At 35.0% G+C, this 24,426-nt stretch overlaps 6 protein-coding genes across 8 annotated transcripts; 2 read left to right on the plus strand and 4 right to left on the minus strand.

The window, feature by feature from the left end:
• The first annotated feature begins 2 nt into the window (after positions 1 to 2).
• LOC105640462 (myosin-binding protein, putative (Protein of unknown function, DUF593)) lies at positions 3 to 3,616 on the plus strand. Of its 2 annotated transcripts, none has more exons than XM_020681976.3 (5): positions 3 to 1,130; positions 1,549 to 2,460; positions 2,600 to 2,838; positions 2,953 to 3,067; positions 3,151 to 3,616. In XM_020681976.3, exons 1-3 carry the CDS (start codon positions 404 to 406, stop codon positions 2,824 to 2,826), a joined length of 1,866 nt encoding a protein of 621 aa, XP_020537635.1. In that variant the 5' UTR covers positions 3 to 403; the 3' UTR covers positions 2,827 to 2,838; positions 2,953 to 3,067; positions 3,151 to 3,616. The 2 variants fall into 2 exon arrangements, with proteins under 2 accessions (XP_020537635.1, XP_012080167.1); XM_012224777.4 differs by having other exon boundaries at positions 6 to 1,139.
• A 685-nt stretch (positions 3,617 to 4,301) lies between these two features.
• LOC105640463 (serine/threonine-protein phosphatase PP2A catalytic subunit) lies at positions 4,302 to 7,893 on the minus strand. The gene is made up of 6 exons (XM_012224778.4): positions 7,458 to 7,893; positions 6,525 to 6,639; positions 6,084 to 6,192; positions 5,904 to 5,981; positions 4,924 to 5,115; positions 4,302 to 4,831 (listed from the first exon to the last, which is right to left on the minus strand). Exons 1-6 carry the CDS (start codon positions 7,708 to 7,710, stop codon positions 4,658 to 4,660), a joined length of 921 nt encoding a protein of 306 aa, XP_012080168.1. The 5' UTR covers positions 7,711 to 7,893; the 3' UTR covers positions 4,302 to 4,657.
• A 486-nt stretch (positions 7,894 to 8,379) lies between these two features.
• On the plus strand, positions 8,380 to 11,894 carry LOC105640464 (5-formyltetrahydrofolate cyclo-ligase, mitochondrial). The gene is made up of 8 exons (XM_012224780.4): positions 8,380 to 8,679; positions 8,751 to 8,891; positions 9,430 to 9,594; positions 10,418 to 10,459; positions 10,560 to 10,605; positions 11,085 to 11,155; positions 11,260 to 11,386; positions 11,473 to 11,894. Exons 1-8 carry the CDS (start codon positions 8,400 to 8,402, stop codon positions 11,489 to 11,491), a joined length of 891 nt encoding a protein of 296 aa, XP_012080170.1. The 5' UTR covers positions 8,380 to 8,399; the 3' UTR covers positions 11,492 to 11,894.
• A 340-nt stretch (positions 11,895 to 12,234) lies between these two features.
• LOC105640465 (basic helix-loop-helix (bHLH) DNA-binding superfamily protein) lies at positions 12,235 to 15,490 on the minus strand. The gene is made up of 6 exons (XM_012224781.4): positions 14,890 to 15,490; positions 14,045 to 14,245; positions 13,815 to 13,880; positions 13,568 to 13,636; positions 13,371 to 13,448; positions 12,235 to 12,622 (listed from the first exon to the last, which is right to left on the minus strand). The coding sequence occupies exons 1-6, from the start codon at positions 15,190 to 15,192 to the stop codon at positions 12,494 to 12,496; spliced, it is 846 nt and encodes a 281-aa protein (XP_012080171.1). The 5' UTR covers positions 15,193 to 15,490; the 3' UTR covers positions 12,235 to 12,493.
• Positions 15,491 to 17,677: 2,187 nt separating this feature from the next.
• On the minus strand, positions 17,678 to 21,483 carry LOC105640466 (tRNA (Ile)-lysidine synthase). Of its 2 annotated transcripts, XR_001047172.4 has the most exons (5): positions 20,913 to 21,483; positions 20,497 to 20,610; positions 20,072 to 20,359; positions 18,591 to 18,997; positions 17,678 to 18,092 (listed from the first exon to the last, which is right to left on the minus strand). XR_001047172.4 is itself a non-coding variant. In XM_012224782.4 (4 exons), exons 1-4 carry the CDS (start codon positions 21,399 to 21,401, stop codon positions 18,797 to 18,799), a joined length of 1,092 nt encoding a protein of 363 aa, XP_012080172.1. In that variant the 5' UTR covers positions 21,402 to 21,483; the 3' UTR covers positions 18,396 to 18,796. The 2 variants fall into 2 exon arrangements, 1 of the variants encoding a protein (XP_012080172.1); XM_012224782.4 differs by lacking the exon at positions 17,678 to 18,092 and having other exon boundaries at positions 18,396 to 18,997.
• A 656-nt stretch (positions 21,484 to 22,139) lies between these two features.
• Positions 22,140 to 24,383, minus strand: LOC105640751 (transcription factor MYB35). Its single transcript, XM_012225146.2, has 2 exons — positions 24,127 to 24,383; positions 22,140 to 23,199 (listed from the first exon to the last, which is right to left on the minus strand). The coding sequence occupies exons 1-2, from the start codon at positions 24,257 to 24,259 to the stop codon at positions 22,301 to 22,303; spliced, it is 1,032 nt and encodes a 343-aa protein (XP_012080536.1). The 5' UTR covers positions 24,260 to 24,383; the 3' UTR covers positions 22,140 to 22,300.
• Positions 24,384 to 24,426: the final 43 nt, after the last annotated feature.

Below are 24,426 nucleotides of genomic sequence, written 5' to 3' on the forward strand. Positions count from 1 at the left end.
GGTTATTTTCTTGAAAAGTGCTTGATAGGCCGTTATTTCAGGTACATGGTCTGCATGAGAAACCTCAAATTCACCCATAACATCTACTCCAATAATAGCCAAAAGAAAATGACCACCCAAATTTTGAAGCCTAAAACTGTAAATAATCTTTGAGTTTCTCTCCCTTGCTCTTCCTCCTCCTCCTCTCTCTCACACACATTCCAAGAGAGCAAGATCATGATCTTGGCCAGGGTCATGATCTTCTAATTTGTTGAATTCAAAGCCTTTTTAGCCTTTTTTATCTTCTCATTTTTAAGATCTTTATACATCATCCATCCAAGTATAGCCAACAAAAAAGTCAGAGGAAAAAGGCCAAAAGATTAATTGTTTGGGTTATTGAAAAAGAAAAAAGAAAAAAAATAGAATGGCCAAAAGATCATTTAAAAATTTTGTTGAACAAGAAATGGGACAGTTCCCGTTATTCTTGATTTATGCTGCACTCGAATGGGTGTTGATAATTGTGCTTTTCATTGATGGGTTTCTTGCATTTTTTGCCAATGAATTTGCTAGATTCTTTGAATTGAAAATCCCTTGTTTGCTCTGCACAAGAATTGATCACATTTTGGTTCATAAAGCTGCTGATTTTTATTACAATGATTCTGTATGTGAACCTCACAAGAAGGACCTATCATGTTTGGCGTATTGCCACAACCACAAGAAGCTTTCTGATATAAATAAAATGTGTGAAAGTTGTCTTCTCTCATTTGCAACAGAGAAATCATCTGATTGCCATACATATAAGTCTCTTGTCGGGATTTTGCATAAAGACATTGAATTATTTGTTGATAATGAACAAGATCCTCATTTGATATCGCCATGTGGAAGAAAAGATGATCCCTTGCAGCAGCCTGAAAAGACCCTCTTTAGATGTTCTTGTTGTGGAGAGCCATTGAGGATTAAGCCCTATTTCAAGGGTAAAGGATCAAGCATGGTTTCACAAGCTCCTACTCCTTCCCCAAGATTTACAAATTTGAGAAATGATGAGCATCGTAATATAGAATTATCTCATATGAGATATAATGAACTCAAATTTTCTGATAATGAATCTGAGCTTCATGAAGATGAGGATGGTCCAAATGCTTCACATCTTGGTAAGCAATGTGAGTTCTCAATTTCACTTGCCCCTTACTCCCTCCTTTTTGAATAAGTGGTTTGGAAGCAGCTTTTGAGCTCTGAACTGCTAGTTTAGTGCTTTTTGGTTAAACAAGACAAAAAAAAAAAAATGATTGGAGTAACATTTACAAATCCAAGAATATTTGTTTTTAATTGTTAGCATTTGGCCTTTCAAAGGCTAGGTGGTAATGACCAACATTTAAACTGACATTTCTAGCCATTAGAATTTAGCCTTCAGTTCGCTAACTGGCTGGCTAACTACTAATTGCTAATTGGAAACAAGCTCTGGATTAAATTCTTGAAACTTTTGCATCTAACTGTTCTTGGTGGATTTTTTTTTTTTTTTTTTTTTTTTTTTTTTTTTTTTTTTTTTTTTGTTTTTTTTTGCGCGTATAGCTAGGGAAGATGTAAAAGCTGCTACCTTGCCATTGCTGCCAGAAGCTGATGATATGAATGAAGATAGAACTCCAATTTTTGCTAGAGGGAACAAGTTTTTTGGAATTCCTCTAACAGATTCAGCTACTGCCAGTCCTAGGTTTGCTAATAGGATACCCAGAAAATCACCACTTGAAAAAACAGAATTTGCTTCAGAGTCGACGGAAGGAGGGAATGCACCAAATGAACCTGAAGGTGACTTGATTTTGCATCATTTGAAGGGACAGGTTCGATTGGATCGCAAGTCACTAATGGCTTTATACATGGAATTAGATGAAGAGAGAAGTGCTTCTGCAGTTGCAGCCAATAATGCAATGGCCATGATCACTAGATTGCAGGCAGAGAAGGCAGCAGTTCAGATGGAAGCCTTACAGTATCAAAGAATGATGGAAGAACAGGCAGAGTATGATCAAGAAGCTCTACAAGCTACAAATGATTTACTTGCAAAGAGAGAAGAAGATATTAAGGTTTTAGAGGCAGAACTTGATGAATATAGAGAAAGATATGGCCTTTTAAGGGAAGAAGGTTTTGAAGGATCTGGAGATGAGGTTGACGAGGATTATCATGACATGAGTTCACATTCTTTCTCATCCTATACTGACAGATCCCAATATGGCGGCATAGCCTATAGTAACTCCATTGACAGGCACATTAATGGAGAAAACATGCTTCATAACAGCCAGTCTTCCTCTTTGTGGGATGAGAATGGAGGGGAGATCCTAGACCAATCACGCAAAGATTTTCATGGGGGCAGATCATGTACTCTTGGTCGGTTTAAAAATCTTGATAAGAAAAATCAGATTTTCTCAGATGATGCGGCTCCTTCCCCACTATCCAGCTCATACAACGTTGCTTGCCTAGACGAAGAGACAGGTAAATGCTACACTTTGAAATCCTGATCTTCTGCATTTCAAGACAGATGCTTGATCATAGATTGCTAGCTCAAAGTCTTATCTCTATATTTATTTGTCTTATAAATCATAATTTGATGAGTTGTATTCTGAAATGACAGTACCAGATGGAAAATTAATGGACGAATTGTTACATCTTCATGAGCGGGTGAAGGCTCTTGAAGCAGATGGTGAATTCTCAAAGCATGTTGTTGCTGGTCAAACAATTCAGAATGATAGTGAAAGAGAAAAACTATTGACAGAGATATGTGATAATATTCAGAAGCTTCGTCACTTCATCTCAATGCCTTTAGACGATGATGATCATAATGCACAATTATTATCTTAAAACATTTTCATGGTAATTTATTTCCATAAATGTTTGAACTTCTTTTTTCTCTAAAAATCAAAATGCTTCTACAATTAAGAACCCGTTAACATCTATTTGTAATATATTTCTGCTTCTTTTTGCCAGTTTTTTGTTTCCTTGTTAGGATGTATATACAGCTATTGCAAATGCTGGTAGAAACTGAATTTCTGGCTTTGAAGCTTCATGGACCTCTTGGCTTTTACTACCTTCTACAGTTGAGGTAAGAGCATTCCTATTAATGTCTTTAGAAACATACTTTAGAGATGGATTAACTGAAATTTTTGATTTTGACTTGATGAACAGGCTACAAAGCAGTAACTAAGATAGGGCAGTCATTGATGTCTCCAGGACTCCAGCAGTTGCAATTACAGAATAACATCTAGTGCAAACCAATGTATGAAGATGGGGCAGAGAGTAGAACAAAAGAACCAGCAGCCATACCAGTGCTATAAAGATCATCATTTACTCAGTTTTGCATAAATGAGTTGTTATTATATATATATATATATATATAGGAGATACAGGAGATAATTGGTGATGTCAGAGAAGGTAGGGAAGGAGGGGCAAGGAGTCTTCATGGTTAATAAGCAAACTCTCAAAGTTTTGCTTGTAGCCGTCCAAGAATACTAGATAGCTTTTAACTATAATTGTATTATTTACCAGAGTGATTGTCCTGCAGTGTACCTTTTTGTTTCTTTTTTTAATTTTTTTGTTAAATTTTTATTCTTCTTCTTTTTCTTGATCAGTTAATTAAAAAGATTTTCTTGAACTGGTATGCTCTTTTGCATGAATTATGTTTCTGACTCATGCACTTGTGGTTTGTGCCAAGACAGAAAAAAAAGGAGAGTTTGGGATTAACCAAGCTTTTAAATTTAAGTCTCTAAAAATCGAATTGGTCTTTAAACTGAAAGCAGGCAATACAATAGGTTGTTACTGCTTAATTTGTTAAAACTCTCAAGTATATCAAACATTTAACAACCTAATTAATAACTTAATATAGAAGATTGGAATCAAGGTTCACTAAGGTAGCATATAAAAATGAGGTATTGAAAATTTAAGCGTTAAATTTTTAACGTTGGAGTTGATCATTTTAGAACCTAATTAATAATTCAAATGTATTTAGTGCAAAATTTTAAATTTTAAAACTTAGACTTATAATTTTAAGTGAATTTGAAATTTTTAGGTAACATACATTACAACTTCGGCTTTGCTTTGTATTGATATTGATCAGAGCAGATATAGTTTTAAGACCAAGGCTTAATTGTTATTGTTGTAAGATGAAATCTAACACTTGTGTTTGTAATGTCCATCTTTTACACTCAAGAGAACGACTTTCATGAATTTTGATCCACTGTCCCTTGACGAGAGGTAACTAGAATGACTTTCTTTTTATTTCTTTTGAAAAGAAAAAAAAAAAAAAAAAATACAAAATGAAACAGCAGCAAGCTTGAAACTAAAGAAGCTATAAATGAGGACACCCTTTATCGACATTGATAATACAAATTGAATGTGCACTCTCATACATTTGTTTCATCCACAAACCCAAATTCATAAGGCAAAGAATACCTTGTTATTGCCGTTTCCTTTTCACTTTCTAAAATACAAGACAAAAACCACCTACAAAATAAACCTATAAAATCACATGAATGCAAAAGCAATAGAACAATTCCAGCAAAAAGAATGACAGTGACAATGTTTTGGTTTGTCCCTTTATCAAGTAAACACCAAAAATCCTCTATTCTGTAAGACCCCTCTACAAAACCACCACAGAGAATTAGAAAAATTGCCAACTGAGGGCATGCCATAACAATTACAAAAAATAGTCAGGAGTTCTGCGTGTTGTGTCAGGTTCAATCTGACGAGGCGCCGGATCAAATTGAAGGAAATTCTGCTCCATATTTTCTCCTATCTCAAGTATTGCAGCCATATTCCCACATCGATAACAGTAATTTGGTGCACTAAAAACTGTTACCACATTCTTGTCCTACAAAAATTTAAAGTGGGTTGTATTTAAAGAAAAATATCTAAGAACTCCAGAATTTGAAAATAATTCCATTTTCACCTAAATCCACAAACCTGGGCCCAATTGTATCCTTCCATAACAAGCTGGTGAGCTCTAGAAATGAGAGTGAGCCCATTGGTGTGGTTGAACTGTTGAGAGATATCTTGTCCAAAAGTGTATCCAGCTCCACGAGGAGAAATTCCCCACCCACATCGGTCATCTGGATCAGACCATAGGAGATCACACATTGGACCTTCATGAGGAACCTAATCGTCCATGAAATCACAAGCAGAAAATTAGAAAGGAAAAATCATTGGAAAATGCAAATAAAGAAATCATAGCAGTTAGTCATCTGTACTGTGGAACACCAAAAATAACAGAGTTATATCAACCTACAGAGATTGACTTTAGTTAATCATTCACTAAGCAGTACCACCAGCACATTTTAGTTCTCTCTATTTTAATCAAAAAATTTCCTACGACCTCACTTTAATTTCTCTTGCTTCATGCCAGTCAGTGGTGAAGTCATTTGTAAGAGAAGGGGGGCAATAGACTTTGCAGGGTCCTGGTTCGAACCTAGGTCCTATAGTTTTTTTGCTATTGCTTTAGCCATTTGCTCCCTTAATTTACTTGTCCAAAACTTTGCCCCCTTTAATGAAAATATCTGGTTTTGCTCCTGATGCTCTCTATACTAGCACATTTCAGAATCCCCAGCAATAATAAATGATGAACAACATTATTCAAATGTGGGAAGGATGAAGAAAGGATATGTTCGTAAATCATCTCAGTGGTAAAATGCATGCTTGTTTTACTTCTAATAGGAAGCATAACACTGTGGCTCCCAAAAAACAGATAAAGGTTATGCAGAAATTATAGCAAGTGCAAACAATTTTGGCTCTTAACCTTCTCAAAGTTATTATATCATGGAAACCAGCTTGATACAGAAATATAACAATGAAAACTTATCAAATAATAAATTCTGTAAACAATTAAAACTGGCTCAAGAAATGTTAAAAAAACTGCTAGAAAGTTAACATTATAACTGTAGAAATACCTCCTGTCTACGATCCAACGATCGGATATTATCTAATGTATCTAAAGATGGAGAGAGTCCACCGTGTAAGCAGAAGACCTACAAGGTAGCAAAAGACAATTATCACATGAGATCGCAAAGATAGAAGTTATGATCAGAGGGATAATTAGGGAACGCAAGGCAGTGTTTTAGAATTCTGACCTGACTCTCAATTAGGGCTGTCAGTGGTAGATAGTCAAAGAGATCAGTGAAATATTTCCAGACGTTGGCATTTCCATATTTTCTTAAGCATTCATCATAAAAGCCATACCTGAAAAGAAAACAAAAAATTAGCAATAGGAACTGTGGACAAAATAACCAAATAATTAAACTACAAAGGCACCAGTACAATGCATCACTCTGGCTGGCATTGCCATATGCACAAGAATTTGATAAAATGGCTCATATTTATGAAAAAAAAATGAATGGGTGAAGCTACTCAGGGCTCACTACCCTTGCACATTTTAAACAAATGAATTAAAAAAAATTCGGAAAAAAATGAAAAATCATCAACTTTAATTTAACAAAGCTTAAAACTAGAAAACATGCAAGCGCACAGTTCTGGGTATGCAAGCTTAAAATTAAAATGAATAGAGTTCTTACACTTGAGTTATTTGACGACTCTCATGATTTCCTCTAAGAATTGTAATCCTGTCCCTATATCGAACTTTTAGTGCCACTAAAAGAGTCACAGTTTCCACAGAATAATATCCTCGATCTACAAAATAGTAAAACAAAGAAACTGAGTAAATACAGTAACAAATTTCATATGCAAAGTATGAAAACATGATCACAGGTAGAGACAGAGAAGTTTAGCTGCAATGGCTTTGAGGAATGTAATAAACACTTCACCTGTGCACGCTCATATTAGAAAATAAGCTATTACTCCATATAAAGTAGTCAAAAGATAAAGGAACTTGAAGGTTTTTGAAAATAGGCAAATGCTTCTGGAGAACTATAAAGGGAACTGATTATACATTTGTCGATATTGGAGATTTCACTTCTATCATTCTAATATCAGATATGTTTATCCATAGCAGTTTTTGCAAAAAAAAAAAAAGGAGTGGGGGGAACCGCTCACCAATTCTTAGTTTTATTTATCATTAAAAATGTGGAATGAGGCTTCAATATAGCCATTAAGCGGTGCTGGTGCTATATGGCTATATGCTAGCTGCAGCCACCTAAATCATATTCTCATTGCTCAAAACAAGCCACATTAGCTATCAAATTAGTGGGTTCCCTACCATACTCTAACATCTGTGAACTGGGATTTAATAACGAAGTGCAAAAAAAAGAAAAAAAAGAAAAAAGAAAAAAGGAACTTTGAAACTCTACAAGAGCTTACCAAATGTTCAGATTTAAAATCCACAATAAAATGGATTCAGCCTTCCATCGTTTACCAACCAACAGAAATGGTTATTAACTATTTTTTCTTTGTAATCCACAAACTCCACAAAAATTGAATCTCAGCTCCAGCTCAAGAAAATGTAAAACACAAATTCTATAGCTAATTGAGGTATAGAATTAGAGACTGACCAACATAATCGCCCATGAAAAGGTAGTTGGTGTTGGGGGCTTTTCCACCGATGCGAAAGAGCTCGACAAGATCGTGGAACTGGCCGTGAATATCGCCGCAGACAGTAACGGGGCATTTCACGGGCTGAACATTCCATTCCTCCACCAAGACCGCTCTTGCTTGCTCGCATAGTGTCTTCACTTCTCCTTCCGGTAGTGGCTTGCACTGCATCAGGTGCTCGATCTGTCGGTCCAGATCGCCGTGAGACGGCATCGTTTGCGCTTCTGTCCTTTTATTTTTTTCCCTTAATTAATTCGATCAATAATGGAGCTTTAGAGGGATTGGGCTTTGAGCTCAGGTCATGGCAGTGAGATTTCGGGGTTAGGGTTAAGCTTTTGGGGAGAGAGGGAGAGAGAGAGAGAGAGAGAGTTTGGATGTGAAGCTTCTGAGGTCATTTTCGTTGCAGGGTAACATTATTTAATGATTTACATTCCTGGTCCCTATTTTTTATTATATTTATGTTTGTTTACCTTTACTTTTTGTAATTAAAATTCCGGATAAATTATTGGGTAAACCAAACATACAATTTCAGATTCACCTACCCATTCACTGAGTACTTTTTACTTTTTACTTTTTACCCTAAAAAAAGAGGAGTTATTTTTCACTAATTATGGTTAACTGAACTTAATTAATTGTATCCAAAATAATTTAGCTCATATTCCATGCTAGTGATTGCACGATAAACGTAATGGTTATGAAAGATTTAAAATATAATCAGCTTTGTGTATAAAAAGAATTGGTGTCTTGACTAGTTTTTAAGCCGAGCCGAGAGACACGTAATTGTAAAAAAAAAGAAAAAAAAAAAAAAAAGAACTTAGTTGATTTTGGAAGAACACCTACAAAATAGACATTTGGTGGCAATTATGCATAAATAAAAACGCAAGAGGGCTAAAATTGCAATAATGTGTACACATGCGCTGACAACACGGGTCAAGGCAGCGCTAATGGTTCAGCCAGCTTCACTAGCAGCAATACTGATAGGAACACCAACACCACTACTCCACCCTCCCCTCCCGGTCCGCCTCCAGCCACCTGCAGCCGTTCACCTCCCAACTGTCTCGATGAGCACCGACCAAGACGAAACAACCAATCTCAATGAAATGTTTCACCAGAAACGGATCCTCCGATCAAAAGTCCGAAAGGCCCTCAAGTCCATGGATCTGTCCCTCCGATCCCAAGAAGGTAACTTTTTAAGAATCCAGTAATCAATCTGACGGTCATTAATTAAATCTGATTTGGGTTTTCTTCGATAGACAACGCCATCCAGAGTAATGTCTTAGAAGCTTCATGGTTCAAGTCTAGCCAGAGATTATGCGCTTATATAAGTTGCAGTGCTTTACGCGAGGTTGATACGTCCAAACTGTTATCGGAAATTCTACAGAATCTGGCCAAAGGTTAAGCTTTTAAATTCTTTACTTAATTATGCTTTCAATTAATTTTGTGCATGTCAAGGGAATCATTTCCCTCGTGTCATTCGAAATTTTTTTAGGGGTAAATAACTACTAATCCCTCAGATTTGGTTATTATTTGGTAAATACAACATCTAAAGGGGCAAGTGCACTGAAATATTTAGCTATTTAGTCTTTGACATTTAAATAGAATGATACTATTTAGTTCTTCAATATTATTGAATTACTATTTAGTGCCTCTCTTAACAGCAAAAATAACACAGATGTAAGCTTCAGAAACTGATCAATATATTTATCTAATAAGAAAGACGGAGTTATTATCCTGACTAAAAGTAAGGGACTAAATAGTTATTTACCCTTTTTTTATCAATATATTATGGCCATTGCTTTAGTATCCAACAAAAGAAATGGCCATAATTGAGTATAACCTTGATTAGAATAAAGCTCGGTTTTTTTATGTTACCATTGTTGAGTAACTTATATGTTTACTTATATGTTTAGTTTTTTAAAAATTGAAATATAGATGGCTGTGCTCAGACTGCAAAAAAGCTTTATGTTCCAAGGGTGGAGGACAAGAATAGTCATATGCGAATGCTCAACATCTCAAGCATGGATGATCTAATTGCAAACTCCATGAATATTTTAGAACCAGCTCCAGCAGATGGTGTTGGAAATTTAAGAGAAGATGGTTAGTACAATAGACAAAATCCTTCCTTTTTTTCATGTCGTAGTATAGTAGTCAAAAACCTTGATTGTCCAGAGGAATTTTTTTGTTTGGTTGGTTGCTGGAAAGTAAGCATATAAAAGATCTGTCATCTATATATATATATATATATATATATTATTTTATATTGAATTGTGTGATAGTGAATTTGGTTTTGAAATGTAGCTAGTTCTTAAACATATCCTCCTTAAGAAGCTTACTATATGCAGGAAGGTTTTGTGCCAATCAATTGGCTTCCTTTATTTGAGAAAATTATTCAATGGGTTGGCTGCACTAAATAGTGGTGCACTTTCTCCATCATTTATAGATGATTCTCGATGGTGGTGCTCTTATTCATTAAGAGTTTGGGTGGTCAAAAACAATGGCAGGCTGTTTTGTTATGTCACTTTAGAAATGAGAAAATCAAGAATCTGAAATTTCCATAATAACATATCAATTTGTTCTAAAATTTGCTTGTTATGGTACTAATTGACATAGCCATGTGCAGAATTTGCTCAAGCTTAAGAAACTTAGTGCCAGCTTCCAAAACATCAGGAGACAAAGTTTTTGCTTCTTTTGCTAAAACAATAATCAGATTTGTGTTATGCATCTGTCTAAATGCAAGAGTCTTTTGTTGTTGCATCTTACTGCCTTTATTTTCTATACATCTCAATGCTGGTTTAATTATCATACTCGTTATATGCATTGTCTCTAGAACTAGGAAGGTAATGCTTACCTAATATTTTATTTAGATTTTTCATTTTTTTTCTATATTATTAATAGAAATTAAAGATCTGTAGTGATGCAGTGATGCAGGCAAATGATCCAGTTGATTTGTTCATCCTGCCTGGTAAAACTTTTATGTGTTGTCCCTGCTTTGTGTGTATAGTTGAATATGTTTGGAAAATGAAACTGTGATAAGATAATGCTCATCCTTGTTATGTTCCCAGGACTTGCGTTTGACAGATCTGGAAGACGCTTGGGGCGTGGTGGAGGGTGAGTTTCTTGCACGTAGCCTTAACTTTTCTTTACTTGGTCAAGTAATCTAAACTGCCAGGTGGTAGTACACATTTACCGCTGACAAACATAGACTCCATGCTTTTTTTAGTTTTGTAACTCTTAACACCTGGCCTTTGTCAAGAGGCTAGGTTCCTTCCAACCCATAACTAAATGCTTGAAGTCTCAACCATAAATCCTAGAAAGAGGCAGCAAGGGGTACAACAAGGTTGCAAGGCCTTTATATTTTTATTGCTCTAAAATAATCTCACAATCCAATTCATGACTTTTAGGTTAGCTAGTACTGTTTATAGTCTGTGCAAATCTAGCGCTTTGCTGTTCTTTTGATAGCCCCTAAAATTTTTTTCATGCCCTGATTATCGACCATATCCATGATATAAAGTTTGTATTCACACTGAATTGTACTTTTCTTTAATTTGTGTGTCTTCTTTTCGACATATGTAATGAAAATCTGAAAGGTATTATGACACCTTTTTGAGGAAGTACCAAGAACTTGCAAGGGAGAGGAATTGGAAGCAACCCCTCTTGGGTATGCATTTCTTTTGATCTCTTTTGATATGAACAGACAACAATCCTTTATAGCTCAAATTAGTTTATGTTTTTCTGTTTAAGACAATTTGCTCTGGTCTACAGTGGCACTATCTTACTCTCTACAAATCATGGATGATGGAATTATACCAGTAACTTTGCAAGACGTATTGGTGGATGCTCTTGTAACTCCATCTGGCTTTATTCCCATTAGCAAATCTGCCTTGGAAAGGTTTACTAATTTCTGTTTTATTTTTCTATAGATAAATTTCGATTCTTCCTGGTTGCTTGATTATGATAATATTTTGCAAAATGCAGATTTGACAATGGACTGTGAAGTCACACCTTAATCTTTCTCGATGAAATCCTAAATTAATTGCAATTTAGTTCACTTGTAACCTGAGGAGGAGGATCATATGTTCTGAAAGCATTCAAATGCTAAGGTTTTGGTACATTCAATACAATTATGAGCAGAAAATTTATTTCTTTATCCATATAGACCAGTGTGCTGGGAGCATCAAAATGCGATAAAGATTCTCCTATGCTGTTAATTAGAGGCTATAATTAGTTGTCTGAGGAATAGAGCTTAAAGCCTAATGGGTTTGCTGTTCTTGTGATTTGTATATGTTAAGTGTAACCAACAATGACTTCTTTTTCTTGAGAATGATCAAACCTGAATACCTGACATGTTGTACACAACTAAATATTGGTTTGGAATAAATGGATTTCGTTCGCTGTCACTTGGTATGATTTTCAGCAGTTGTTGGGCATACTACTATGTTATTTTGAGTTGTTTAATGTGCAATGTTTCAATGGCAGTTATTATCAGGTTATGAGGTCAGCAAACACATCCTTGAAAATCTTTTGCATGCTTTTGCTATTTTCACTCTGTGCTCTCTTTATCATAGGTATTTTTTACATTATGCTATACCGGTTCTTCACAGTTGCCCCTTCTAGGTGGATATAAAAATAACACGTTATTTCAGTTACTGAAGTACTGAAATTGCAATTTATTTATTTTGGTTTTTAATTTCCATGGTAATATTAGCCTCTAATAACACTTATTTAAAAAAAAAAAGGTCTAATAACACCTCAGAATTTTTTCATTGCAAATTTCAAGTATTTTTCCATTCAACAAGTTATCTCTACGAGACTTTGTTTAGTAAACTATCAGAAGATACAATAAATAAAGATTAGATGCACTTTCTACAAATGATATAAGATTAAAACTTCAATAAGAGACATGCTTATGGGAAACACATTTTATGCACTGGATGAAGAAGCTAATAACAAATTTGCCCCTCAGTAAATAACCAGAGGAATGAATCTTGCAGCTTGATTATGTAGTCCTTTCAAAATTTCCACCAATCTGCATATGCAGCCATTCTGATTGTGATGCTTGAGCATAATCTCTTGCTGCTTGAGGTCCAAATATCATTCCTGCGACATCAAATTGTGGTGTGCCAACCTGCACGAAGAAATGACCATGTTGGAAAATCACAAACCGAATTATCTTATCAAACAGGTTACAGAGTTCCAAACCAATGTTGTCGGGATTCTCTCTTCAAGGGAGAACAAATAATATAACATCGATGGTGTATTTGAAAAGCCCTGCAACTTATGCTAACAAAGGTTCAAAAAACATTAAAGAAATTGCATAATACACCTTATGCAGTTAGGGGGTCCACTCGTTTGAGTACTTCTGATCAAGCCAAATATAAAATCCTGCTTAGGAGTAAGTGGTACCTGAATACATGCTTACTTTTTATGTTTGGTTTGCCATTTATCCATCAGTATGTGTGTATTGATTATTGAATACACTTACCCAAATAATATCTTTGCTCAGGAAAAAATATATAAATAAACACAGCATGGAAGATGCAGGATTTCTTCATATGTAAAGCATGCTCATACATGTTGGAACTCCAACAGCAGGAGCAATGTAGGGCCATCAATGCTCAATAACAATAATCTTGACTGAAGATTCTTGGACATTTTTTATATTGTTTTATTAGTGGCCAAAACAATTTGATCAAAGTACATAAAAACTGAATACATTTTGACCAGATCAGCGAGTCTCCTAATTTCTTAGCAACCATCATTATACTGGGAATCAGAGATGCCAATGATTTTTTTAAAAATATGTCAGAGTAAAAATGTAAATAGTTTCTTTAATGAAGAAAATTTCAGGTAATGAACCAATATAGTTGACTTACATCTTTTGGATGGAAGCCCTCAATTGTGGGGTTCATGTTCATTCCTGAATTAACTGCTTCTAGCTTCATGGACAGGAACTGCAGAAAAGAAAAAAGAAAAAAGTTTAAGCTATCACAGTTCTAGGTTCAGCTTCAGCAGAAAGTAAGGATTTACTTGTCATATGAAGTGATAATAGACATGGAAATGGGGATACTACCTCGACTTGACGCTGTAATGACTGGATGTAATTAATTATTTCATCAAGAACAAGTGCTTTACCAATAACCTGATTGCACGAAGAAAACACTTCAAGTCAATCAAAACTGAACTAGGAACTTAGCAAATGTCTATTATGGAAAAATCCCAGTATTGGAATAAGGAGCATGACCATTATAAAGCAGAACAGAATTTACATCATGTGGAAAAATGACTGAAGATAAAGCCAAGAAGACAACAACAAGCACCTTATTACACCCAGGTACCAAATCTTGGAGTATCTTCATCCTCTCGCTTATCTTTTCTCTCCTAGCCTGTGAAGCATAAGGTTTACTAATGAATTAATACATTGCTGTAACATAAAATATAGAATTCAGTGTATACCTGAATCTAGATCTTATTAATCACATTAAGTCCATTGTTTTGGGTATCAAGAAACAATTAAAAATTGCAAATTCAAGAGGTTCAAGTGAATTACTCTCTCAGCTAGACTGTGGCTGTCAGTAGCTTGACCCCTTCGTGCCCTTACATGAATATAGTCTTGTTTAGGTGGCTCAGATGTTTTACTTTGCTCAGCTGGTTTCTTATTTGCAACTGAACTTGGTTCTACTTCAGCTTTTGAGTTCCTGTCCTCATTTCGATATTCTGATAATTTCATCCTCTTGCCATTTGAGTCATTCTGTCACAAAATACAAGACGAATCACCGTACAAAACTAGCCATCTCTTTTTTTTCTCTCTAAAAAAAATGGACAAATTTCAGTAAAATTATATATATGAAAAAAACAGTCTTAGCATACTTCAGTTTCAATTCCAAAAGTACTATACTTGCTAGCTTCTCATGTATTAATTCTACAAAGGTCGAAATTTCACACCATATAGTATTATTAATTACAAACAAATATTCAATCAAAAAAAAAAAAAAAAAAAAAAAAGTGAAAGCTAACGGATTTCAATAAACCATATAGAATAAAGGTGATAAACACAGTAAACAGAATAATTGTTCGAATTGCCAGAGAATATAGCAAATAAATATAAATCTGAATTTTATTTTAAACCCATTTAAAACAACACAAATAAGCTGAAAGATCTTCACTTGCTCAGCAAAATTTTGAATAACTATCACTTGGAGCTAGAATGACAACCACTCAAAGTTCAAACCATCCCTCTATCCAAATACAAAGCAACAAAGCCCACAAATCTCAAAAAGAATAATAAAAAACAAAATCCTTTTTTCTCAATTTCTCAACAACTAAACAGAAGGAAGCAACAAAAGAAACAAGCCAAAAACAACAAATTTTAGTAATATTTTGTAAAGAACGAACCAATTCATTCCCACTGCTGGAAGTAGAAACCATTTTGGAAGACTCATCCTCTGAGCTCAAATCCCTTCTCTTCCTTCCATTCCCACTGGTTCCACCCACGCTCTGCACCGTTATCGTTGATTCCTCAGCCGACCCATCTCGCTCCCCGAATCCCCCACCCAAATTCCGCAGCCGGAGCCCCAATCCACCACCAATACCGTTTGTCTCTTCATTAATTGTGGAAAACGGCCAAATCTCAGTCAAAGAGTAGGAAGATGGGTTAGCTGCAGAGAAAGAGGTCTCATTTATTAACGGGGGATCCATGTTCTTCCCACGGATTCGGGTTCATACAAGAAAGGCAAGTGTAAGAACTTGGAATCCGAATTGGAGTGGTTTGAGTTAAGAAGAAAAAAGAGAAGCGTGTTTCCGGCTTTTGTAGAGCTTTTGAAGTCAGTAGGCGAGCGAGTCTTTAAGTGTAGGGAATGGGTTATTTAAGAAATGATTAACAGAAAAACATTTGGTATGGAGAGAAAGAAAGAAACAGGGAGCTTTATGTTGCAGAGAGTGAGTCAGTGAGTGATCTATTTCTACTTCACTTCGAGAGATGGAGGTTGAGGATGGTGTGCGCACTGCGCCCTAGGCGCAACTTATCCTCTTTAGGACCCCACCAATTGGCCATAGTCCATTTTGCCAAATATGCTTCTTTTTAAAAAAAAAAAATAGGGAAAAAAAACACACAAAAGAAAATGGCAAAGATGCTACAAATTTCGAATATTGGAATTATTTATAAATTTGAATATATTATAAATTCATTTTTTTCTCAATTAATATTTAGAATTAGATCATTTCATTTTTTAGTCAATGATTATCATTGTTATGAGCTATGCTTTGAGGGTAATTGCTAACATAATTAGAGGGAGAAGGGTTGCTAGCTCGAGGTGATTTCACACAATTGCATTTTTGGACTTGTCTCATGCTTGCTAAAATGAAAATCCAAAGGACAAAATCATTCCTAAACTAATATTTTAATTTTTTTATGCTATCTTTAACTTTGAGAAAAAATTATTTTATTTTTTGAAATTATGAATTTTAGTAATATTGTATATTTTTTCACACTAATAATAATAATTTTTGAGAGTTATGAGTTAATTTTATATGTAAAGTATAGATTTAATGTGTGATTAGTATAACTTTTAGAACAATATTTTACACATTATTTAACAATCTAATTGGTGTTTAATTGATTTAATTTTATAAAATTAAAGTATTTAATAAAATAATTTTGCAAGTTAAAATATTTATTAGATGTAATTTTATAAATTGAAATGTTCGACGAGTCAAAATAAAAATTAAAAGTATTACAAAATTAAGAGTAATAAAATTTGAAAATTAATTTATGTATCTCGCCAAAATTAAAATATACAACAAAGCTTTCATTATAAAAATGGTACTACTTTACCAATGAGAATACATATTAGCCAAACACTTGTTTATGAACAAATGAAGTTGATTAGTTAAAAAAACAATTGACTTAAAAGGTTAAGATTTCAGTTAAACTTGAGTTATGAGTCATCTTAGGTCTAACTGAAATAATTGAACATTAAAATTACAATAATTAAATTGAACTGAATCAAAATATTTTAATTTAATTGAATCAAATCGAGATAACCGAGCTAAAAAAATATCTTCCTAGTGGCAAAAGAACAATAGAACACCACTGCCCAAACCTTCCTCAGTTGTCATTAATTACTAGAGATTTAAAAAAGTCTGGGTCTTAGATGATAGAAGATGCCCAACTGTTTGTTTAGCAAAAAAATGTAATGTTAGCTAAGCAAATGAATTAATCACTAGAAAGCCTCTTTAATGTATGCCTAGCTTGGATTCAACTTCCATTCCATGTGTTCCAATATGATAATATGCTTTTTAGAATAGGACTAACTCCTTCCTGTTCTTCCTTTGGGTTATAAACACGTGTGATTTTGGAATTTTATATACATACATATATATGTTTATATACATGCTTTTAATCATCATCATCATCATCATCATTGTCACAATTGCACATGCAATGCACCTAAAGGGATGTTTACCTTATGCATGGTTGTTTTCACTGTTACATCATAGCAGAGTAGATTACGTAATTTCAATCCCCAAATGCATAAATTTACATCTGAAAACCCTCGAGTTTTATGTAATAACAATAAAATTATTCTTGTTTCAGTGATTTTAAGGGTATAGGCAAATAGTATACATCGTCATTTGAACCCTTTTACATAATATGTGGGTATCATTATCGATGCCAAAGGGCAATGATAGGTATTTATCATTCATTTTACATAATAATATACATCGTCCTTGATATTTTCCCGTCAATGTTTGGATAAACGCAACGAGTCCCTTGGCTGAAATTTTAAAAAGTGCCTCTATTCCCCTTTGGCATTAACTTACCTAACAAAGGTCATGCCAATTGCCATAGAATAGCATCATCCTCTAGGCCTATGTACAAGTATCTCACTTTACTTTTGAGGACTTCAAGTCCAATGTTAAGATTTGCTGAAATTCCCTAGTCATTTAGACAATTAACGGTAGTGACTGACCTCACAAAGATTTTAGATTTTTTGTTATTACATTATAGCTAGGTGTATAAATTCCTCCTAATGTGAGTAAATAAATAGTATACTTAATATTCATGCATATCTCTAATGAATTTGAGTTTGAATTGAGTTAGGTGTCAAATAATACATGCAAATTCATATTTTTACAGTTGGTTTGATCTCTTGAAAGTATGTTTCACTTGATACCAATCCAATGAAAATAAGGAATATATAAATTGGAAAGAAGGAATTTTTTTTTTTCCCTTTAACATGCGAATTTCATAGTCATTGCCTAATAATAATATCAGCCTAGAGACAGCGTCAAAATGACAATTTGTAGACGAGTCCACCATTTGCAAAAATGATGGGATTGTTTGTAAATTGTAATGTATACTGTTTTAGGTATTATAGAGTTTATGCTAAAGATATCATATGCTCAAATTTGAGGCCTATAGAGTTGGATCCGATGGACAGAACTAGTAAAAGAATGTTAACTCCTTTTGCGATAGCAATTACTCTATCAACAGGAATTTATGAGTTGGTGACAAAAGTGAGTGCATAGCTCTCTCTGCTCTCAAGTCAAGTGGACTGCTGAAACTCTGGTCCCAGCCAGTGAATGCTCAAGTAGTCCTGTAATGCACAGTTCTAGGTTAGTTTCCAACTCAATGATCTCAAGACCACCTACTAAAAGAAAGCCAATCTACAGTTTCAGCGGACAAGGATCCTCCAAACAAGAGAATGAAAAATTAATAATAAGAAGAAATAAAAAGAAAAGAAAAAGGAATACTAGCTAGGTTACATGGGGCTCTGCATTTCAATACCCCAATTCAATTGCTACTGAAAATTGAGGTACTTGTAAGAAATTTTGTAACAGATCCAAAATATACCAACCCACATATCTAGTCTAAATAACACTACGAAAGATCAGGCACATGCAGTAAACACATTATCTTTTTAAAAATAGTTATTGCTCTTCAGAGTCTTTTACTGTGTACAATCTCAGTACTGTACTTGATTCAGTCCCTATAATTCAGTTTTCAACATTCTGCAGACTAATCCTAGTTCTTCCAATTTACAAATTCCATCAGCGTTATGTGATTAGCAAAGAATAGATGGTGCTCTACTTACAATGATCTGAGAAAGCAAAAATGTGACACTGCTTGAGATCTTCAACTTGGTGGACTGGCTAAACCATGGAAAGACTCCGCTTTAGTGGAAACTTTAAAGGCTTCAGCATTCAATATGCTTACTGGTCTACAATAAGACTGAAGTTCAGCAACAAAGCCAAACAACAAAAGAATAGATTTACTTCGAATCATGCCATCACCCAACTTCTAATTCCATGGACTTGGCTGCCGGGCATCTCTAAAAGCTGAAGTGCCACCAGAAGCTGCAGGGGAAGGTGAAGATGCAACATAATTTGTTCCTGATACAGACACCGTGGGAACACTTGCAGGAGGGCCTTGGTGCCCAGTCAGAGCGAAGCGCGATGGACTGCTGGTGGCCCCCAAACTTGGCCTTGAGGGATGTGGAACCTGCAAAAATGCCATGGATTGCAATAGCCAAATATAAATAGTAGGCGTTCCATCAATATGATGAAAGAAATATCAAAATTATATGCTTCTTGAATTCTCATAGCAAAACATCGTTCTAAGATCATATATCTGGATGCAACTCTCAGAGCATGTGTGATAGGATAGGCATGTATGCCTGTGTATGATAAAGCAGATGATAGATTTAACTGGACATAACTGTTATATATATTTAGCTTGATTCTGATTTTTTAAACACTTCTAACTTCCAAACACTCAACTTGAAGTGCCAATTGACTAAGCAGGCTGGGTACCAACACGCTACCAGGAAACTCAAGCCATTGTCATACAAATTTATGTTGAGCCTGGACAAGTTCACATGCCAAGCAGCTGACTTCAATTTATGAAGAAAACTGCATGCCATACCTTTGACAAATTTGGCATTTTTCAAACCTACACCTGGCCCATGAAGAGGTAGTAGCTAAGAACAATACTGCAAAAGGTACGAACCTAGAATTCTATCACAAAACACATACCCAAAAGTTATTGCCGTTCATTACATGGTACCATTGTTGTCTGCGTGTAAAATTGTACAAATTACATTATGAACACGGATACACAACTCGTGTATGTATTAACCCTAAATAAGTGGAGTCAGCCACAATAATAATATTTCTCTACTTGTTTTCCCTCTGTTTCAAGTCGGGTTATAGCCATGAACATGCAATTGTATATATATTTTATGCACAAAGCATGCATCTCCTACCTACGTTTATCATAGTCTAAAGGGGAGACATCGCCAAAATGATCAAATCTCAATCTGTCAACTGAAGCCACATTTTTTTTCATCATCATTCCCACCAGTGATACTGGCTGCTCTCAACTAGGCCTAAACTAAGACAAGAGATTAGGATGCATAGAGCAGAGTGTTGACATTCTATTAAACGTTTAATTTAGAAAGCCCTTTAATCAAATTCACCAAAGGCCAAATAACAGAACTATCAACAAAATCAAAAGCTAACTCAGATTAGACAAACATCTAAAAGAATATCAATGGTATGAACTGTAGTGCATTACCACATTATGCTGAATGTAGGGAGGCTTTCTTAGAGGAGACTCTGATGATGGAGATGTACTGCTCATTCGATGGATATGGCGAGATTGATTACTAGGTTTTGACACATCCTCAGTTTCTGCCCCTTCCATGTCACCACCAAGATTTGCCTCTGAGCCCATCCTAGGAGTAGCATGCCTACTCAATGACCCAGAATCATTTGTAACATCCACTTGAAGAGGAACAGATGGGCGAATTGCCATTCCTTGCACGCTATTTCGTCTCTTTAATTCCTCCTCAACATTCAAGATCTGTCAATGGCCACCAAAAAATATTCTAAGTTCTTCAAATCTTAAAATAAAAACAAGTGGCAAAATGTTAGTCCAAAAATTGCAGAAATAAGCGATTCACATAATAAAAAATAATTTTGTTTCACACAAAACCTTACCTGCTTTAGCACTTGCACCAGACTATGCTTCTTCTCATTCAAAACTAGTAACTTCTCCTCAACTTCCTTTTTCCTATTCTCTTTATCATGATTTATCACATCCGTTTTGCACATCTGGACATGAAGGATCACAAATTCATCATTCAAGATTTTTTTTTTTTTTTTGAAATCTCAAGTTGCAAGAACACCTTTTCATTAGCATTACCACTATAAATTAAACAAATGTTCACTAATTCATTCTATTATAGGGGCTTTCGACCTCTGGTTATCATTTGACACATAAAAGAACTATCACTAAACCATAAAAAATGCTTACATGTGGTTTTACATGGTGAATAATGTCTAGCAACCAACAAGAAAACATGAAATTCGATTCAGCAGGTAATGTAAATATTAAAATTTCCAATTATATATACCTCCGTCTCCGTATTAGGATTAACTGACAAATCCTCTTTTCGGGGCCGTAAATTCCCATCGCCAGTAACTGCCTCATCGCTTTTCTCAGCTACCTCAGGCTTCTCAGGAGGAAGCAACGAATTAGAAACATCAGCAGGTCTAACAGAGCATTCACCATACTCCAAACCTACCTGATCCTTGACCTCCTCAGAAACTAAACCATTGGAAGTGCCTTCCTCTTCATTATTATTCACCTTGTCGACTTTCAACTCAGGCGTAATAGGAATCCCGTTCTCCTTTGTGTTAGGATCAGGGTTAGGTTTAGGGTTGTGATTTGAAGTGGTGGCGACGGCGTTGGTAGAGGGTCGGAGACGAGAGAGGGCCTTGGAGCGGCGATCCAAGAGGGATTTGAAGTCTTTGAGGGAGATTTGACGCGCTGGCATTAGCCATCGACGAGGTACGTCTGGAACTCTGTGCAGGTTCCCTCTGTAAAGCGAAATCGCCACCATTTTCCGTTTTCCTTCTTAAGATTCTGTGTCTGTGTAGAGCATGCCAGAGGCTGCCATTATCTATCGCTGATTTTCTTTGTTTCTTGAGCCTGAAACGTTAATATATCATCAACAAAACGGCTTGTCGTTACTTCATGGGGTAAGTTTGAAACCCATGCTCGGGCTTCAGCTTTTATATTTGTTTCTCAACGCGGCCCAAAACAGGTTGAACCAGACCGGACTGAACTGGCCACTGGGTTACCAGTGCCCTTTTGACATTGGGTTCGAGCACCCTTAAAAGAGTAATATTCAAGACTTGACAAATTATGGATTGTAAAGAACTGATTTTTTTTAAAAAATTTTATTCAAATCACAATTTCTAAAACTAGTTTAAAAGTAACAATAAGCAAACTTAATTTTGAAAATAAGGTTCAAATTCAATCTAAATTAAATTGCAGTTTACTTATTTAAATATTTTATTTTCGCATAATTATAGTTAGTAATTTTTTCAAATCAACTGCATACTGAGACTTACTTAAACAATCACAAAGATGTTACTGCATTTAGAAATGTTGTTCTTAATATTTATAAGTATCTTTAGTAGATTATATTTTTTTTTAACAAGTAAATTATATTTTCTTAAATAAAAAGAAATTCTCACTAATATGACAAATTTTAAAAAAATTTTCATTAATTAAGTGAGTTAAAAGAAAACTGTCTCGTTATTTCAGATAAAATTTTTAATACGTGTATTAAAAATTATAAAAATGAGCTCCCAATCTCCACTGGAAATCAAATAAGAAACAATTAGAAGGTATAACAAGAAAGACAAGCTTAACATTAAAAAAAAAAAAAAGAAACTATTACAAATTCATGAAATTCAGCTCCACTTAGAAGTAACTGTATAATGAGTAAGAGAATTATTCCTCTAATAGGTTAGGAAAATCCAAGAAATCCTCATTTTCTTGATCTAACATTGCTTCAAGAAAGGAAGCATCAGAACAAGAAGAAGGGTCTTGATGGCCAGTACCGGGAGTGGGAATCGCCATATCCATCTTTCGTATTTGACCCGTAAAATCGCCCTTAGACGAAAGCTCCATAAAATTTTCTTGTTCCTGTACTTGATAGTTATGATTATCGTTTGAAATAAAAGCATCATCAAGAAGAAAATCACGCCAACTAAAGCTTAGTGCAGATTTTTCTTGACCAGCAGTAGAGCAAGTTGAAGAAGAAGAATTAGAACAAGACGAAGATGCTGAAGACGATAATGAGCCTTGATCTCTAAGAAAATTGGTAGCTTCTGTTACTAGCTTAATGGCTTGAAGCTGATCAAGAAGATCTAATGATTGGTTGCAACTAGCACCATTGTTCAAGAAACATTCTTGAATTGATTCCATTTTAGGAGGCACCAAATGATGGGTATTATAATTATTAGGGTTTGAAATTGTTAAACCTTCAGCTGGTTTGGAGATGAAAGCATTTTTGAGGTCTCTAGTTAAAGAGCTAATTCTGTTTCCATATCTTGGAAGGCAACCAATGTTTCCATAGTCAGCAATGATCTGAGAGAAGGGTTTATGAGTAACAGGATCAATTCCCATTTCAGAAAGCTTCTTTCTTAGTTTGGTATTCCAATAGTTTTTTATATCATTATCTGTTCTTCCTGGAAGCTGTTGGGCTATGATTGACCACCTGCTGCCTATGGCTGCATGAAGCCTGACGATAAGCTCTTCTTCATGGGGTGTGAAGGTGTCATGCTTCAGATCAGGCCTCAGGTAATTGGTCCACCTAAGTCTACAACTCTTCCCACATCTCCTAAGTCCTGTAAAATATGTAGGTTCATTTATATATCATATATATGCAAGTTTTGATATGAAAATTTAAGAAAAGTAATATTGATCATATAATTGCAAAAACATGAAGTGCAAGGTGAATTACTATTGCAGGGAGTTAAAAAAATGTTTTTGATGTATTTGTAAGTCTATAATAAGTTTTTCTATCAAAAATGTTTTCCTCTTTTAAAAAATGATACTTGTGGAACACCACGTATAAACCTAAGGACAATTATATTGCCATGAGATACGAGAATAGTATGTTGGATGGTAGATGATCGAAGGACATACTAGGGGGAGACTTGACGTAATGCTCTCCGCTACCTCCAGTGCGAATACGTAAGACCGAGCTTTAAAATGAGCTAGATTACGGGCATCATATTTTAGTAAGAAGAGATGGTGTCTCCACATGGAAGGAGCTCTATAGGAACTATAGGGCCAAAGTCCTAAATTGCGCATCCCTCCTTATTTGAAAGTTTCAATATAGGCAATTCTACATTGTTTGGAATGTCAAAAGCCTTGAGCCTAGACTCGAATGTGCTAGACCCCCTATGTATATGGCAAGTTGAGCCTTTATAATTGAATATTATGCTAAAACCGAGGATACATGACGGATCTAAATTATAATTTATAAGCAGAGTCTAGGCGCCATACAGGCTTCAAACGAATCAAGCACCTAGTTCCATGATATTTTTCTTAAAAATTACTTAATTTTCCATGAACCAGTAAGATATTTTCTATTAACTGATTTTCTTGAGCATCTCATATATCAAAAAATCTGAGAAATATTCTTTAGGCAAATTATTTTTCGAAAACAAATGGAATCCAAAATTTTAACAAAATGAGAAATGGAAATCGCGATTGCTAATCCAATTGATGATATCAACAATAATAATAAATTAATATAATTATATAACCTGCTTTCTTGGGAAGGGCAGACCAGTTTCCTGTCCCATGCTTAGAGACATAAGCAAGTAGTTTTGCATCTTCCTCTGCTGTCCAAAGACCCCTTCTCACATTCAATTCGTCAAAACAAGGAGGTCTCCCCATGATCTCACCTGCAGTTTATGCAAATTGTGTGTTAAAAAACAAATATGAAATTAATATCTCACAAGAAGAAAATGTGAAATGCTATTAAAAGATATATATAGAGCTCGATGTCAAATGTGAATGCAGGAAGAATACAAGTCTAAAGGCATAATAGCAAGTGTGTAGGC

Source organism: Jatropha curcas, chromosome 10, assembly GCF_041381405.1.
Source record: "Jatropha curcas cultivar XTBG-Jc1 chromosome 10, XTBG_Jcur_1.0, whole genome shotgun sequence".
NCBI lineage: Eukaryota > Viridiplantae > Streptophyta > Magnoliopsida > Malpighiales > Euphorbiaceae > Jatropha > Jatropha curcas.